The 16,382-nt window shown below is 52.3% G+C and overlaps 7 protein-coding genes and 1 non-coding gene across 8 annotated transcripts; 4 read left to right on the forward strand and 4 right to left on the reverse strand.

The window, feature by feature from the left end:
- Nucleotides 1–189: 189 nt before the first annotated feature.
- Nucleotides 190–2,996, reverse strand: BO70DRAFT_366652 (flavodoxin and radical SAM domain protein). Its single transcript, XM_025544388.1, has 3 exons — nucleotides 2,773–2,996; nucleotides 378–2,717; nucleotides 190–312 (listed from the first exon to the last, which is right to left on the reverse strand). The coding sequence occupies exons 1-2, from the start codon at nucleotides 2,792–2,794 to the stop codon at nucleotides 412–414; spliced, it is 2,328 nt and encodes a 775-aa protein (XP_025394590.1). The 5' UTR covers nucleotides 2,795–2,996; the 3' UTR covers nucleotides 190–312; nucleotides 378–411.
- A 261-nt stretch (nucleotides 2,997–3,257) lies between these two features.
- BO70DRAFT_324537 (putative dipeptidase) lies at nucleotides 3,258–5,466 on the forward strand. The gene is made up of 5 exons (XM_025540619.1): nucleotides 3,258–3,388; nucleotides 3,463–3,831; nucleotides 3,885–4,097; nucleotides 4,150–5,062; nucleotides 5,114–5,466. Exons 2-5 carry the CDS (start codon nucleotides 3,597–3,599, stop codon nucleotides 5,118–5,120), a joined length of 1,368 nt encoding a protein of 455 aa, XP_025394591.1. The 5' UTR covers nucleotides 3,258–3,388; nucleotides 3,463–3,596; the 3' UTR covers nucleotides 5,121–5,466.
- A 309-nt stretch (nucleotides 5,467–5,775) lies between these two features.
- On the forward strand, nucleotides 5,776–8,441 carry BO70DRAFT_390776 (MCT family MFS transporter; the record flags this gene model as incomplete). The annotated part of the gene is made up of 3 exons (XM_025546186.1): nucleotides 5,776–5,821; nucleotides 6,956–7,140; nucleotides 7,191–8,441. The coding sequence occupies 3 exons, from the start codon at nucleotides 5,776–5,778 to the stop codon at nucleotides 8,439–8,441; spliced, it is 1,482 nt and encodes a 493-aa protein (XP_025394592.1).
- A 256-nt stretch (nucleotides 8,442–8,697) lies between these two features.
- BO70DRAFT_419600 (NUDIX hydrolase) lies at nucleotides 8,698–9,655 on the forward strand (the record flags this gene model as incomplete). Its single annotated transcript, XM_025547484.1, has 2 exons — nucleotides 8,698–9,413; nucleotides 9,652–9,655. The coding sequence occupies exons 1-2, from the start codon at nucleotides 8,788–8,790 to the stop codon at nucleotides 9,653–9,655; spliced, it is 630 nt and encodes a 209-aa protein (XP_025394593.1). The 5' UTR covers nucleotides 8,698–8,787.
- Nucleotides 9,656–10,015: 360 nt separating this feature from the next.
- Nucleotides 10,016–10,837, reverse strand: BO70DRAFT_255643 (ankyrin repeat domain-containing F-box protein; the record flags this gene model as incomplete). The annotated part of the gene is made up of 2 exons (XM_025538846.1): nucleotides 10,016–10,357; nucleotides 10,589–10,837. Coding segments are annotated over 2 exons (591 nt in total), but the record flags the coding sequence as incomplete, so codon positions are not given.
- An 870-nt stretch (nucleotides 10,838–11,707) lies between these two features.
- BO70DRAFT_t297 lies at nucleotides 11,708–11,781 on the forward strand. The gene has a single exon. It is a non-coding gene; the product is annotated as a tRNA-Ile (tRNA).
- A 259-nt stretch (nucleotides 11,782–12,040) lies between these two features.
- Nucleotides 12,041–14,116, reverse strand: BO70DRAFT_302064 (putative phenol 2-monooxygenase; the record flags this gene model as incomplete). The annotated part of the gene is made up of 5 exons (XM_025539732.1): nucleotides 12,041–12,150; nucleotides 12,197–12,313; nucleotides 12,361–12,535; nucleotides 12,581–13,468; nucleotides 13,526–14,116. 5 exons carry the CDS (start codon nucleotides 14,114–14,116, stop codon nucleotides 12,041–12,043), a joined length of 1,881 nt encoding a protein of 626 aa, XP_025394595.1.
- A 539-nt stretch (nucleotides 14,117–14,655) lies between these two features.
- On the reverse strand, nucleotides 14,656–16,369 carry sitA (TOR signaling pathway phosphatase SitA). The gene is made up of 4 exons (XM_025541535.1): nucleotides 16,064–16,369; nucleotides 15,615–15,999; nucleotides 15,233–15,564; nucleotides 14,656–15,187 (listed from the first exon to the last, which is right to left on the reverse strand). The coding sequence occupies exons 1-4, from the start codon at nucleotides 16,215–16,217 to the stop codon at nucleotides 14,898–14,900; spliced, it is 1,161 nt and encodes a 386-aa protein (XP_025394596.1). The 5' UTR covers nucleotides 16,218–16,369; the 3' UTR covers nucleotides 14,656–14,897.
- Nucleotides 16,370–16,382: the final 13 nt, after the last annotated feature.

Genomic DNA, 16,382 nt, shown 5'->3' on the forward strand with positions numbered 1-16,382 from the left:
TTAACTATTGAGGTTAGAGCTGAAATGTCAATTTCAACTTCTGCGATGTCATGGTCAGGAGCATTAGAGATATCATAGCAACGTGACATTTCGTTATTTAAACTAGATACAATTTGAAATTTACTGGCCTTGTAAATGATCAAGCAGATTGCGGGCCATTTGCTGATCCGCCGAATCGTGATGTCTAGCGTATCAAGTCTTTTTTTTTTGCGCTGGAACTGCTGACGTTGAATTTTTGCTCATTCATCGGTTGGTCTCGATGGTATTAAGAGCAACCATGGAGCTGTAATTCTATCGATGGATAGAGAAAATCTGGGGTTTGGCATGGCATGGTAAGTCATGGTTCGGACTCGGGTGAAACTGAAGGTTTTGCGCACCCATGGCTACGGCATCTTTGGCTCCAGATCAACCTCAAGATGAACCCTGGACTTCTTCCGCAGCTTGGATGGTCTTCTTCTTCCCCTTCTTGTACACACGCTCATCATTCGGGTCGAAGCCTCCATTGCCCCAAAGGGCCCAGTCTTCGGTTTCCCTCATGTAATCCTCTGGCGTGAACGAGATGCCATCGGCCTTCTCCTTCTCCAATAGCCGGAAGAACTTATCGTAATCAATCCGAGAGTGCCATTTGCCATTGACGTGGAAACGTTCCGAGGCGATCAGTGCACAACAACTGTGGGCGTGTTCCGCAGCAATGCCGTACTTCAGCCCACGGCGCTCCAATTCCTTGTCCAGGGATGTGACGAACTGCTGAACTTCCTCCCAGAAGGGAACGTTCTGCATCGTCAGTCCAGCGCCTGCACTCGTGCTCGTACCGCAGTATGTCACTCCCTTGATCTCAATGAAGCACGGCAGTGCCTTCTCAACCAAGTCTGCATACCCAAGCACTTCATCATCCACATTGAAACCCTTGACCAGTGTAAGGCGGAAAACTGTACGCTGGATATGGCGCTTCTCACGAAGGATATCAAGGCAACGCTGGAAGCGCTCCCAGAAGTCGCGGTGCAGGGGCCGATCGATCTTGCGCAGGCTCTCGCGGTTACTTGCGTCGATAGAGACATATAGCTGAGTCACACGGTGGAGTGTTTCAAGTTGATCGGGATGTTGCGCATTGCAGACAAGGAAACTAGAGATGTGCTCGCTGTGCAGCATATCCAGGAACCGGTTGATGTGAGGGTAGAAGATGGGCTCGCCGACCAAGCTGAGGGCACAGTGGCGGATCCGCATGGCCTCTGCGAATCGCTCAGCACGCACACCAGGAACACCGCGCATCATCTTGATCTTCTTGTAGTGACCCTCCTTCACGCCGTTGAAGATGAGCTCCGGATCATCCACCTTCCAACGCCAGGTGGTACCGACGGGGTTAGTGCCATGGCGCCAGCAGAAGATGCATTTGTTGCTGCAAGAAAGCGAAGGGGTAGCCTCCATGCAAAGGTGCGAGCGGATACCGTAGAACGAGAACTTGTAGCAAGACCCCCGACCACGCAGAGCAGACTTGGTCCAGCGACAGATCTTGACACCCGAGTGCGAACCAACGATCGTGTAGCCTTGCTTTGTGAGGGACGCATAAGTGGGAGACGTTTTCGGGACCATTTCCTTGTCAGTTTCGGGCGCAGAAGGCTTGCCTCCCGTGGTGAAGTCCACCGGGATAGGGGCACCGGATCCATTTTCGGAGCTGAACTTGATGTCTTCTAGATCGACCACACCCTGAGCCTTGTTCCGTTTGCGACCGCTGGCCTTCGTAGAGGAGCCCTCGTCGTCCAGATCCTCTTCCTCGTCACTCTCAAGCGGGTCACCACTACCGACAACTCCTTCACCTAGGCCTCCATTGCTGACGATCTCGCCAAGGATATCCTGTAAACCGAGGGTCCATTCTTTCAGAGAAGATTCCGCATCATTCTTGACGTCACCGAACCCGAGCGGGTAGGCCCTCTTCCTGCCAGTGAGCTTCGCCATCCAACGATCCATTTCTTTAGCTTGCGAACAGAAGCCCTCCTCTTCGGTAGGCCATCCTTCCTTATCTCCGAAGCCGAACACAGAATAGCCAGCCAGGCCCGCCAGAGGCGCAGTGTCAATCCGAAAGTCATTGTGAGTTTCGTCGAGGTGGGCAAGGAACGTGTTGAGGATTGTGTCGATATTGTACGTCGGGACCAATATGCAGTAAACGTAGCGCGTTCCCGGTGAGGTCGATGGGGCCTTGGGAGTGTTGAGGAAGAAGTCATCGAAATCAACATAAGACAGGTCATGGATCTGAGGGGGCAGAAGTCCGCGTTCGCGATTCTCGGGATCGGCTTGATCGTGCGCGGCGGCACGCAAATCCTCTAACAGAACCTGTGCGTATCTCTCGGTGTTTCCGGTTAACGAAGCGAAGAAGACGATGGGTTGGATAAACGAGACGGGTGATTCTTGATCTGATCCTCCACGGCGGCTGGCGACCTTCAAAGGCTTCTTTCCTGAGACTCGCTTGGGTCCTGCTGGCTTCGCTGGCACCTCCTTCTCCACGACCTCAGTGTTGGTTTCCTTTTCAGTTATCTTCTCATCGTGACTGGCGACCTTTTCACTTTTCTCCGGAGAATGACTGCGAGGGGACGACGGGATCGAGGACGCGGTAGCGATCTTGGACTTGGGCTGAAGCTTGCGGTAAGCTCGCACGATAACGAAAACGGTAGCGAGGGCGATGAGGAGAGGTAGACGGTAAAGGTGCCAGAAGGCCAAAAGACCTGGAATAAATGCGTGTTAGCAGTAACGGGGTCAAAGACACAGATCCCAATCTACCTTGAGTTGCAGTTTCGGCCATGGTGGTCTAATGGATCAGACCGTAGTCTCCCAGATCACCGCGTGTTGGACAGATCTGAGTCCCTGCGGGGACAAAATGCAAGGGCGGGTTCGATCAAGTGGCGGGCGCACTTGATTAAGAGGGGTAGATGGAGCCCTGGTGACGCATCGCAGAAACCGTGGACGATTCTTGACGAAACACAGGTTCACGGCTTGGATTCTATGAAGACGGAGTTAAACGACGCCTCCTGAGAAGAAGATGGGACTTGTCGAGCGGGTCGAGAACGAACGGTTCGTTCTTTTCGTCCTTCAATGGATTTCGAGGAATTTTTTGTTCCAGCGACGCGTGCTGTGATTGGCTCCCGCACTGGTTGGCCATATCGGGAAGGTACCGCGGCTGGCCTATCGAAGGCCCGCATTTGTCAGGCGCGAATATGGCCTCAAAATGGCCGGAGATGCCGTCATTCGTCCCCGGAGGGGTATGGTTTTGATCCTAGTCCGCTGCATACTGTGTGGTATGATGGACTCCAGGTGACAGAGCTTCTTTCGGATCAATTCCGACCGCTCTCGCACCGTCTGTGCCTGGCATCTCTAGTTTGGAGGCTTATCAAGCCCCGTAAGCCAATCCGCATCCTGAGCTGCTAAGCTGCTAATACAAGCCATGCTTACCGTCTGTCCTGGGTTTCCTAGATAAACCAGGATCTACTCCTCCGGAGCTCCGTTCCTTCCACCTCTTTTCTCTTCTCCAAGACGGCTACTCATCTTCGCGAGAAATTGACCGGTGCGGGTTACACAACCCCCCCCCCTTCCTTCAGTATTACAAGATGGGTTCCAAAGTCGAGCTGGGGTCATCGCTCCCATATGCGACAATCCCTTCTGCTTCATCCGGTCCAAACAAAACGCCGCGATCTTCTCTAGCGCGCAATATGGGACGGGTGCTTCTCAGTTTTCTGCTCGCGTGTGTCTTCGTCTTCTTGACCAATGCACACCGATGCAACAGGCGACCGCTCACCCTGCAACAACGCGTCGACAAAATCCTGTCGGAAACCCCATTGATAGGTAAATTGTGCCCCGCAGACGAGATGTCCTAGTTACAATTCTAATAGTCACAGATGGTCATGATGATTTGCCTATTTTTATCCGCTCCCTGTTCCATAACCACATCTACGGCGATGACTTCAAGGTGCCTTTTACGGAGGGAGGTTTGAAAGGCCATGTCGACCTGCCACGGCTTGCTCAGGGCAAAGTGGGCGGTACCTTCTGGAGTGTCTTTGTGGAGTGCCCAGAAAACTGGAGCGACTTCTCCGACGCAACATATGTGACCAGTAAGACATCGGGCTTTGTCACGGTTTGTCCCTTGCTAATGCTATAAAACAGGCGTGCGCGAAACTTTCGAACAAGTGGATGTAACGCGACGTCTGCAGCAGGCTTACTCCGATACTTTCTCTGCTCCCCCCAACGGTACGACAGCCTTGAAGGCCTTCCGCGAGGGCAAGATTATCTCACCACTCGGCATCGAGGGTCTCCATTCTATCGGGAACTCGCTGTCCCACTTGCGAGCCTTCTATTCCCTTGGAGTTTCATATGCCACGCTCACCCACAACTGCCACAACCGCTATGCTGATGCGGCGCTCGTCGAGTTTCCGGGTGGGGTGAAGAAAGCGGACCCTCTTTGGCACGGAGTGAGCGAGGCCGGCAAGGACCTCATATTTGAGATGAACCGAGTCGGCATGATCGTAGATCTGTCCCATGTCAGTGCGGACACGATGCGACACGTTCTAGGCGCTGGCAGAGACGACTGGGCTGGCAGCCGCGCGCCGGTCATGTTCAGCCACAGCTCCGCGTATGCAGTCTGTCCTCATCCACGGAATGTCCCCGACGATGTCTTGGAGCTGGTCAAGAGACGCAACTCGATTGTGATGATCAACTTTTCTCCGGACTTTGTCTCGTGTACCAAGTCAAATAACCCGTACGGCTTACCAGATTTCGACCCAGTGCATGCAACGTTGGAGCATGTGGTGGACCATATCATGCATATTGGGAATCTCATTGGCTTTGATTATATCGGGCTGGGAAGTGACTTTGATGGCATTCCGACCGTCCCGCGAGGTCTCGAAGATGTGTCCAAATTCCCCGATCTAATTGCTGAGCTTTTGCGGCGCGGAGTCAGCGACGAGGATGCAGGCAAGGTGGCTGGAGGCAACCTGCTGCGGGTGTGGAGGGAGGTCGACGAGGTTGCGCTTCGGCTGCAGGCGGAAGGGGCACTTCCAGTCGAAGATCAGTTGCACAGGTGATCGAGTCTTTGTAATGAGTACAGTAGTAGCTACTAACTACCTACAAGTGAATGATGTCAGCCCAATAAGTAAGACAATACTTACACTAGACGCGTCTGTCACGTCTCCCATTGGACCAAGCCTTATACAGGAACGGTATCACGGTTCGTGGCAATTTGGCGATTCGTTTGAGGTCTAGGGTCCTTCTCTCTTCGCTATTGGATAGCTGAAGGCTGTCGTATTGTTCCGGTTGGTTTGGTCTTGAAACGCGTAAGATTGTGTTGCGCTGTTTATATATGCCTGTTTAGGAAGGCGCGGGATCGCAGCATCATGTGTACCTCAAAGCCTTCCCGGCTCCACTTCATTTCTCTGTGGCCTTTGCAACATCTCCGCAATGCATTTGCAATTCATTTCAAACGCCTCTAGACCACCTGTTAAATATCTCTACGATATATCTACTCTTTATAGCACCTATACATCGCTTCTGCAATGCCTCTGCAGCGCCTCTACAATGCCCCTATAACATCTTTACAACACCTCTACAACGCCTCTGAAACGCCTCTGAAACGCCTTTGCAACCCCATGTCAATCATTCTTGAGCTATTGTCAATCACATCCGCCTGGTTTGCATCATATGTCCGATTCTGCTAAGCTTTGCATCGAATATGATGGGGTAACAGTTGGGGATCATCCACCCACAGAAGCAAGCCACGTATATCATGAGTCGAGAATGGACGACAGCAAGAAGTATTCAAACAGGACCAATAAACAATTACGTCAGTCAGCGAAGATCACTGCATGGATCACTGCATGATATGACCTCCGGGTGTCCGACCGAGCTGTCGCGCAAGGAAGGAGAGTATGGGGATTCGTAAGTCCGTGTCAATCACTGGGGCCAAGGGACAAAGATTTCGCAATCCTTTGCTCCCCATTGAGGACACTCCTTCCTTCACCTTTTAGTCACCAGCAGTCGGCATGATCTCATCTGGGAAGTTGCAGTGCCTGGACAGGATAAACGGCTGGACAGCAACCGGTTTATTCTGACCGCTATCTTTGTGAATTCGTCAATCGGTTCATACCTCCAGCTTAGAGTTCTCGACTTCCAAGCCGCCACATGGGCCATCTATAGCTTGTCCGCAGCCACCGACATCACTGTTTCATTCCAGCCAATACTGGGTACCGGGTCTTATTTCGAGCATTTGTCGTCCACTCAGTTCTTTGAACGCCCTCCGATAGACCGACAGGGATCGGCACATGTGCGTGGCACCTGATTTTATGGCTGACTTGAACCATCCTTGCAGAGTGGAAACCCCTACTCAACATTTGCTTTTGTCTCCATACTATATGCAGCCCATTCAAGCTTGCTATCTTGGACACAAGTGGTAAACCCTGTGTGTCTCCCAATTAAAATGAGCAACCGACCCGATCACCGTTTCATACTCAAGACTCGAGGACTTGTCCCCTGGTCCGATCGAGCCCAAAGCAAGGGATACCGCTACTCCAGATGGGGGATGTGCAGGCCTCAGGTAGCAGCATTCTTCACTTCCCATACCGATAGCCAACAAGGGCAAGATAGCCAACCAAGCATCCGGTTCGTTGAGCTATTGCGCAAGCTACAGTCTCCCTTGCTATTTGCAATAGATCGGAGCTTTCTCAGTCCTTTGGACTGAGGTGCGTGGGCCTTTTCATGCGTGGCTTCTCCCAAATTTGGGATGGTGCATTCCAGCCCCGCGGTAGGGTTTGATTCTCTTCGGGGAATTGATATGCAGAATGTCGTACGTCTGCTCTACTGCTTTCAAGTTTCAGATGCACTATATATTCTCCGGTTGGAGCCCTTCTTTCGATTGCTCCAGTATACCGGTGCCTGGCAGAACTGTACGCAAGCCCAATGGATTCCACTCATGAGAAAGACGCTCATAAATCCGATTACGGAACGGATTACATACACACTGAAAATGGTGACGAAGAGAGCCGTTCTTCAACCTCAAAGCAAGATCTCAATATCGGAGGGGACATACCCCCAGATGGGGGTTATGGCTGGGTTATAGTCGCCTGCGTGTTCTGGCTTCAAGTCAACACTTGGGGTATCAACGGGGTATGTGAACGGGATCTACTAGCCAACCCTTTCCATTCTAATAACATCAGAGTTATGGCGTGTTCCTGTCCTACTACCTTACCAACAACATCTACCCCAACACCAGCTCGCTGGCTTTTGCCTTCATCGGCGGGCTAGCCATCGGATGCGCGTATCTCATGGCACCTGTGACTGTATGCCTAATTCGTCGGTATGGAACTCATGCCGTCCTAATCAGCGGCATCTTCATTCAAAGTGCGGGTTTAGTCGCTGCATCCTTTGCGACGCATCCCTACCAGCTCTTCCTGACTCAAGGCCTCTGCTTTGGAGTTGGCATGGGTTTAATATACATGAGTTACCTAGGCATCCCGCCGCAGTGGTTTGAACGTAAACGCAGCATTGCCAACGCCATCCCCGCTGCCGGTGCCGGAACAGGTGGCGTCATTTATTCCCTCGCCATCCAGTCAATGATTGAACGCCTGGGGCTCGCGTGGACGTTCCGCACAATAGCAATCGTCTCGTTGGCGGCGAACCTCGTGAGCGCGGCATTTCTACGCGACCGCAACAAGGCGACCGAGAGTCGCCACACTCCCTTCAATCTGCCCCTGCTCAGACACTTCGAGTTTATCCTATTGCTTGGTTGGGCAATCTTCAGCACCTTCGGGTTCGTGGCGGTCAATTTCAGCCTGCCAAACTTCGCCATTTCGATCGGCTTATCCGCTCATCAGAGCAGTGTTGTGGGAGCATTGCACAATCTGGGCCAGGGTATCGGACGGCCACTTATCGGACTAACGAGCGATCGCTTGGGAAGATTGAATGTCGCGACATTTTTTTCGTTGGTGTGTGCAGTCTTCTGCTTCGCCATCTGGATTCCGGCCCGGAGCATGGCAGTGGTGTCTTTGTTTGCTGTAATCGGTGGCATGGTATCGGGCACATTTTTCGCGACGGTGGCCCCCGTATTTGTGGAGGTCATCGGGCTGCAGGAACTGCCGGGAGCTTTGAGCCTTCTTTGGCTTGTTCTTATTGGTCCCGGAGCGACTGGAGAAGCTGTTGCACAGGCTTTACGACGGCCCACGGAGGGCGAGGCAGCATACAAGAATGTGCAGATCTTTTCCGGCATGGTGTACGTTGGCGCAGGGTTATGCTTGTGGGTGGTGCGGGGGTGGAAGGTACGACAGCGCCGGATGGTTGAGGACGAACATACACATACCGAAGAGGAGGTGTGCGAAGAGACGGTGGTGTCCGCGCGAGAAGTTGAATGGAAGCCGTTGTGGGATCCTCTTGGGGTGGGAAGAGATATGGTGCGGTGGTACCATGTATAGGTGACAGGTGACAGGTGGTAGGTGTACACAGAATTAGAACTGGGGCTGGTACAGTACTTCAGACATCAGAATAGATGGAGCACTCGGCGTTGATTGATTACTGTCTGTTGTTTTAAAAGTTTCCACGTTTATAGTTGGCCCGCCAATAAGAAGCAACGCGAATGGGACTAAATTAGCAGCTCTTGGCCGCGTTTCAAACTTTATCTCATCTATCATCCCACTTTATAAACCCAAACACTGCACCTTCATAGAACTACTTTCTCTTCATACAAGCCCTGCCTGCACATAAACCCCAACTGTCAATTATCTCTTTCATCCATCCTACACCTCCACTTTCACCTCCAAAATGATCACACCCACAGCTCCAGCCCAACCACCACCACCACCAACAACAACAACAAGAACAATAAACCCCTCTACCTCCTACACCATCGCCCCCCACCTCGACCACTACGCCCAACCCCTCTCAACATTCACCACCCACCACCCAGTCGACACCCTCGTCGTCGGCGCCTTCATCTTCAGCCCCAATCCAACCCCAACCTCACCTCCCATCTCCCCCTCCCCCTCCCCCTCCACAGCAATCCCCAAAACCCTCCTCCTCCAACGCGCCGCCTCAGACTCCTACCCCTACTTCTGGGAAGGCCCGGGCGGGGGCTGCGAGCCCAGCATCGACGAGACGCTTCTTGCGGGCGTAGCGCGCGAAGTCTTCGAGGAGACGGGACTGGCGGTCGTGCGGTTTGTGGATTTGGTGTGTGTGGATGGGTGGAGGAAGGGCGGGAAGAGGGTGATGAAGTGGACTTTTTTGGTGGATGTTGGGTCGCCGTTTGCTTCTGGGGCTGGGTCTTCTGGGTTTACTGGCGGGGATTGTGGGGGCGGGGATGGAGAGGTTGGTGGGAGTGGTGGGAGTGGTGGGAGTGAGGGGTGGGAGGGGAAGGTAAGGGTTGCGGAGGAGGAGCATAGAGCGTTTCGGTGGGTTGAGGAGGAGGAGGTTAGGGAGGGGTTGAGAGGGCTAAGAGGAGGGGGAGTGGGGATGGGAATGAGGATGGGAATGGCAAGGAGGGGTTGCGGTTTATTGGGGAGCAGGGGGGAAATCTGCTCAGGGCGTTCGAGGTTTGGAAGAGTGTGGGGGGTGCGTGAGGGGTTGTTGTGGTGAGTTGCTTTGCTTTCTACATTTCTCTTCTGTGTTGGGATGGTTGATGTTTTATAGATGAGTGGTAGACTGAGTACTGTGGACTGTATTCTGTTGCTACATATACTCCTTTTGGGAGGTTTCAGACCAGGCATCAAATGGCGACAACGCAATCTTCTGCATTCGGTCTCAAAAAACCCCAATTACAACTGACATGTCTATAGTCAAACAAAACTAACGCCTCAGCTCCGAGAATAAAGAAGAAATAAAAAAAATATATCCAAACACCCCCTGTACCAACAATCAGTCCGTTCGATCACCAGGATCCCCACGGCTGGTCCACGGCCTTCGGGTTTGCGCCTGCATCTATCAGTATGGCACAGATCCTCCGGTCATTTCTGCTTTCCGCTTCGATTAGAGGCGTGTGTCCACAGCCCGTCAAGTCCAAGTCTATCCTGGGGTCCCGGACCAGGATCTCAACCATTCCATCCTGACCTTGCTCCACGGCACGATGCAGTGCCGTTCTCCTGCTGAAGAGAACATTAATGTCAATCTCTTGTCTCTTGAGCAGGAACTCCAACATCGATAGACCCCCATAAACTACCGCGATATGCATCAACGGGCTGGGAGGGCGTATCTTCACGCCATGGGCAAGAAGAGTCTCCACGATCTGAACGTGGCCATTCTTCACTGCCGTTTCCAACGGCCCAAGCCCCCAGGTCTCCGCACGACTGCTCTTGATGCGGGGATCTGCGAGGAGGGCTTCAACAACTGAGTTATGCCCCTTAGCGCAGGCGATGCCAATGGGCGAATTTTCCTCGGTCGTTTGCAGCTCGACGCCCAAGTGCAGCAGGATTTTGACAATCTTAATATGCCCTCTTCCGGCGGCAATCTGCAATGGGCTCAAACCATCCATGCGGTAGTTGAGAGGCGCACCGGCCTGTATGAGGTCATTGAAGATTTCCGGGTTGCCCGCGGCTGCGGCACCGCACACGGCGGGGGGGCACTCGGGGACCCCATATTCAAAAATGTATTGAATGTCGGCTCCAGCGTCCAGGGATCTCTTTATTGTTGACATGTTACCATTTATGATACCATGTATGAGGGCAGATCCGTAGTTTTCTCGAGCATCTCTTTTATAGAGGCGATCCGTGGCGAGGACGTAACAGTTGCGGTTGACTAGAGCTAGGGAGCTCATGTCGGGGTTTCGAAGGTTTTGAATTACTTCGAGGACAGTTTCGGGTGGTAGATTTTGCAACGACATGTTGCCGGTTCGAAACGATGTTCTTTGAGTGGTGTTGAAAGAGCGAGTTCCGTTTCTTAGGTGTGAATGAAAGAATAAGCTGTCCCCCGGGGGGGGGGGGTTGGTGGTGAAGTAGTTATAAATGACTCCAGTCGAGTCTCATGACAGAAAAATGACACGATAATTAGCTCATAAGATGAAAACATCCGGTGAATGTCCTAAGACTGACGCAGGCGATAATGATGGTGTTATTGGACTTCGGGACGTACCTAAGGTTTTATGGTGCGTGATTGAGTCAAAAATACGAAGTAGAGTATTTAGGAAGAAGTGTTCCTTCCCACTGTTAGACCAAGCCAGTTAGGCAGTAGCGATGGCTTCAATCTAGTACTAGCCATCGAAGGAAGTTGTATGACCTAGGTCTGATGCACTCCCTGCAACCTACGAGGTTCCGTCCCACCACTGTTTCAGTAGTGTAGCCCAACAGATTTAGTGCCGTCGCGTGGCTCTTACAACATGGTACATGTAGCTTACCTATAGTGCCTGTTCAGTGGGTATGTGGTACTAAGCTTCATGGTGATATAATTGCGTGGTGTTGTCGTTGTCACTATAGACGCCTCTACTCGGGAAAAACACAAAAATATACATACTACTAACAAAAAAGCATAACATCCATTTCCCACATTCTTCAGCACCTCTGAGACAAGGAATAGACCGAGCCATTCATTTAATAATCGACATAATATCCAGTAGACAGAAATATGCCGATCATACACAGTCAATATGGCCGTGCTGTCCTCATCATCCATGGATCATACTAACACAGTTCTTATTGCAGCCTATAATAGTGTACGGAATAATGACGTGGTCAGTCTGACCTCATTATGTAAATTGGGTCCCATAGCTCAGTTGGTTAGAGCGTAACGCTAATAACGTTAAAGTCGAGGGTTCGACCCCCTCTGGGACCATCTCTTTTTTGTTTCTATTTTTGCTGTGATATCGTGTGATATCTTCCCGAGAATGCTCTACCGAGAGTGGGGGGATTCTGGTGTCACAGGGGAAGGCCAATCAAGAGTAGTAAGTAGTGTAAGAGTCAGTCCGTCGTGACTTCATTCTATCGTCTCTATAATACAGCCAGATGATGACGTCGTCATATTTGCTTCTATCTAGCTGAGGGAATCCCTATATACATGTTCGTTCCTTGCATAGTGTGACAAGAATGCTCTATCATAGTTTATCTTCTGGCAGAGAACCGGTCTTCTCCTGCGGGATCATAAAACCCTCAAAGAACTCGCCGATTCGTCTATAGTCATCCAGACTGAAAACAGCGGATACATCTAGAACTATTAGCGCATATACTTTGACAACAGGACAGAGGCTCACATTGATCCGGTCGAACAATGATAATAGCGCCTTTGTCGGGACTGATCCCGAGGTGGTCGTAGACGTGCCCGTGGCCTTTGTTGTAACTTTCGTCGTCAAAGAAGATCTTGTGAAGGTCTGTCATTGTTAGATAAGAAAGATCACCACAAAGACAATACAATCACCTCGAATCTGATTCTTGCCGGTAATTGGGTAAAAGACTTTAGGAATTCGTTCGAATTCGACATCGTGTCGTCTGCCATAGCCCACTAGGATTGGCTCGACCAGGCTGTCTGCGTCGCCGTCTTTGAGACGGAATGTTTGGAGGGGGCTGTCGTTCGAGCCCAGGTAATCCCCAAGCTATTCTCCGTTAGTATATCTCAATCAACATTGCATCAAACTTACAGCTGCCATCCTGGTCCAATTCTCAGAAACACCGATATCTCCCACAAATGCCATAATCCTCCATCGACCATCGGACTTGAGCGCCGTAGACAACTGCACAGGCTTCGAGTCACAGAATCGCACAACCTGAGCACTCGGCAGCCTCATCCCCACCACAGTATTCGTAGAAAGTTCCCTCGACGCCCCCGTTTCAGAGGTGATCAGAGACTCATCATACTTAGCCGTCAGACCAGCGGTATACTTCCCAGCTTTGATAAAACCCTCCTGGAACTCCCGCGCCGAAGCATCTCCCTTCGATGAGAATAGCTTCGCAAAATATCGATCAAAGTTGATCAGATCAATAGCCACCTTCTGCCGTTCAAGCACATAAGTCTCCAACAAAGAAGGATGCGCCAGCCCCCTCAGCACAGCCGCCAGTTTCCAGCCAATATTGTACCCATCCTGCAAACTGACATTCATGCCCTGACCCGCTTTGGGCGAATGCGTATGACATGCGTCTCCCGCGAGGAAAACCCGATAATCCTTATGGAAGAAGTCTGCATGCCGCTGACCAATCGCATAGGCAGACCACCAGACCGTCTCAACAAACTCGACCTTATACTGACTGAGGATTCTCCTCGCCGCGTCCTGCAGATCTTCTAATCTGACATCCTTCGCTCTCGTCCCAGCCGGAAGTTCAATGTAGAACCGCGTCAAAGTGTAGTTGTCCCCCTCACGAGGAATGATCAGCATATTGCCAGCCTGTGACCGAATTGTCGTCTTCTTCCTGATATCAGGAAAGTCCGTCCGCGGAACCATATCCATCACTCCCCAGACTGCGTCACTGCTGTCCCCGATCATGGTATACCCCAACGCTTTCCGCACAGTACTATGCGCACCATCGCACGCCTACAACGTCAGCCATATCCCATCACCTGAAATAAAAGAGAGAGAGAAATAACATACCAACAAATACTTCGCCTCAAATGTCTCCTCCCTTCCATTCCTTTCCGCAACAACCTTCACTGGATGTTCCCCACCACCCTCCACATCGACCCGCATATCCGTCACAGTAACCCCGTACTCAATCCCCTGCCCCCCAAACCGCCCCATCGCCTCGATGAGCAACATATTAATCCGCGCCTGATTCAATATAACATGCGGCTGGTGCGACAGTCCAGGCTGCACATCTGCCGTTCTGCCTGTGCGTTGTATGCGCCCACCGCGAGCACTGTTCCCATCAGCAACAGCACCACCAGCACCAACACCACCACCAGTCCCGCTATCACCACATCCAGAAGAACCCACTCCCCCATCCGCCCAAAACACCACCTCTGTAACATGATACGCCTCCCTCAAAACCTCCTCCGCGAGACCAAAACTCTCAAAGATCTCGACTGTACGACACTGCACCCCATCCGCCTGGCCCATGGTCATGGGTCCGGCGCGACGCTCGAGGATCGTACTCCGGATGCCGTGCCGGGCGAGCCAGGTTGCGGCGCAGAGGCCCGCGGAGCCGGAGCCGCAGATTAGGATGTCGGTTTTGCGGGGGTCCATGGTATGGTATGTTGTTTTGTGAGGTGATATGGGATGGGTGATGCTATGGTTGGAAAGAATAGAAGGGAAGAGATGAAAGGGTGGTTGTGAGTTTGATGAGGATGGTGATGCGACTAGGTATACTTCAAGGCCGCCCGGGATGCGTTCCGGGGGTGCGTCGGGATCGATCCCGGGGTCGGTTGCTGGTCGGCATTTCGATCTGTTGTGACGAGGATGTGCTGTTGCTGGCTAGAAACGGCGCGACTGGTGTTTCTCTGCGATCTGGGGCTGGTGTGGCCTTGCTGGCATGCTGTAGGTGGGTGGTGATGCTGGTTTGTTGGGTAGGTGAAAACGACCGACCGGTTGTTAACCGAAGCAGGAACAGATCGCACGCGAACAACTGCCGTCAGAGTTGTGAATGACTGAAGCAGCCAACTTTGTGAGAAGCTACTTATTCCCAGCTATATTGGCCTCGAGATGGAGAGATGGTCATCTGGACCTGCTATCTTACCCTGGATTATAGAGAACACAAAGAGTGTAAAGAGCATATCTAGGAGTGTATCATAACAATCATCCAATTCATCATAATGCGACAATAAACTACCAACCCCCCGACCAAACTGTACCATGTATAACCACACCTCATTAACTGTCCCAGATCGTAATATATGATGCTCATAACCTGTCTCACCCACGAGCATAGGCGCCATCTTATCACTCCCAACGCCAGCGCCGGTGCAGTAACGCCTCATGTCTTGCCACACAAGCGGACGAGAAAAAAATAGCACAATGATGCGATATCTTACAGAAAGTACTCACTGCGGCCCGGCCGCGATGTCGGAACGTGTCGCTGGTCGTCACCAACGGCGCTGAACAGCTTGAAGCTCGGCTTGAGGTCCTCCCCGATCTCGCACACGGAGGCCAGGTTCCCGCAGCGATAGCAGTAGTTGGGAGCACTCCACACCGTGACCACGTTCTGGTTGGTGAAGTGGTACTTGTAGCCCTCGTTCACCAGTTGATGTGCTCGGGCGATGAGGGTCAGGTCGTTGACATGGCAGAATTCGTCGGCGACTTTATCTCCGAACAACCAGCCTGTGGACGTCAGTAACATTCATCCCATAATGAGGCTCGACTTACCGGCTCCTCTGGGACTCACAGCCCATGTCTCCACGTCGTCCGGATCGGACCAAACCAGGTCACAGAAAGCACCTTCGTGCGGAATCTCCTGGGCCCTGGCGACCACACGGACTTGATCCAAGGTTCTGATTTCCGGACTCAGTCCACCATGCACGCACAGTACCCTGCCGTCGATAATGGCTCCCAGGGTCATAAAGTCGAACACTTGGCAGCAAGCCTTCCATACAGACGCGTTGCCGTACTTCTGGAAGCACTCCTCGTAGAAACCGTAGACCTGGGTAATCTGGCGGGACTCGTGGTTACCACGCACCAACGTGACTCGGTCAGGATATCTGCAACATGATATTAGTACCCCGAAAAAAAAGGTGCAGGGATCACCTACTTCGCCTTGAGGCACAGCAGCAGCGTCAACGTCTCCAGACTAAAATACCCTCTATCAACATAGTCCCCGAGGAAGACGAAGTTCCGGTTCAGTTCCAGTTCCTTTGATCCTGAGCTCGCAGACCGACCCCTCTGACTGCTGCTCTCATCAAAGTCTTCCGAGTTTCCGGAGTTCCTCAGCTTCTTCCGCAGTTTCGGGTCGGTGATGGTGGACGGGGGCTCGATATCCTCGGAAGTGATCACGGACGGTGACGTCTTTGGCGGCTCTGCGTCTGGTTCATCGGGCATCCCGCCAGAGACCCGGAACAGCTCCAGCAGATCGTAGAACTGGCCGTGGATATCTCCGCAGACAGTCACGGGCGTGGAGACGGGCTGGATGTTGGATTCTAAGGAATGCGCCCCGTCAGCCTCCTGCACGGCAATCGGCGCAGATCTTCGCCATGAGCCTACCTTCCATCATGAACTCCTTGACCATCTCGCAAAGCTGCTTCATATGGGACTCCGAGAGATACTTGCAGTCCTTGGCGGCCTCCAGCCACTGGTCCGGGCCTGCATTGCGCTTCAATTTGGCTGGTCCCGGCTGGGGGACCTTACTGTCCACCATGATGAGGTTGCACGAAACGAATTGTGGGGTGTGAAAGCAAGGTGATATCGAGTGGTGGGAAGAGGTGGGGAGACAGATATGCGTCACCAAGGGTAAGGAGCGAACGAGGTTGGGAAGGAGAGGCGTGAAGATCGCGGAGGGCGCGCCCGTGCTTGATCTTCCCCG

This window comes from Aspergillus heteromorphus, assembly GCF_003184545.1.
Source record: "Aspergillus heteromorphus CBS 117.55 chromosome Unknown BO70scaffold_49, whole genome shotgun sequence".
Taxonomy (NCBI): Eukaryota; Fungi; Ascomycota; class Eurotiomycetes; order Eurotiales; family Aspergillaceae; genus Aspergillus; species Aspergillus heteromorphus.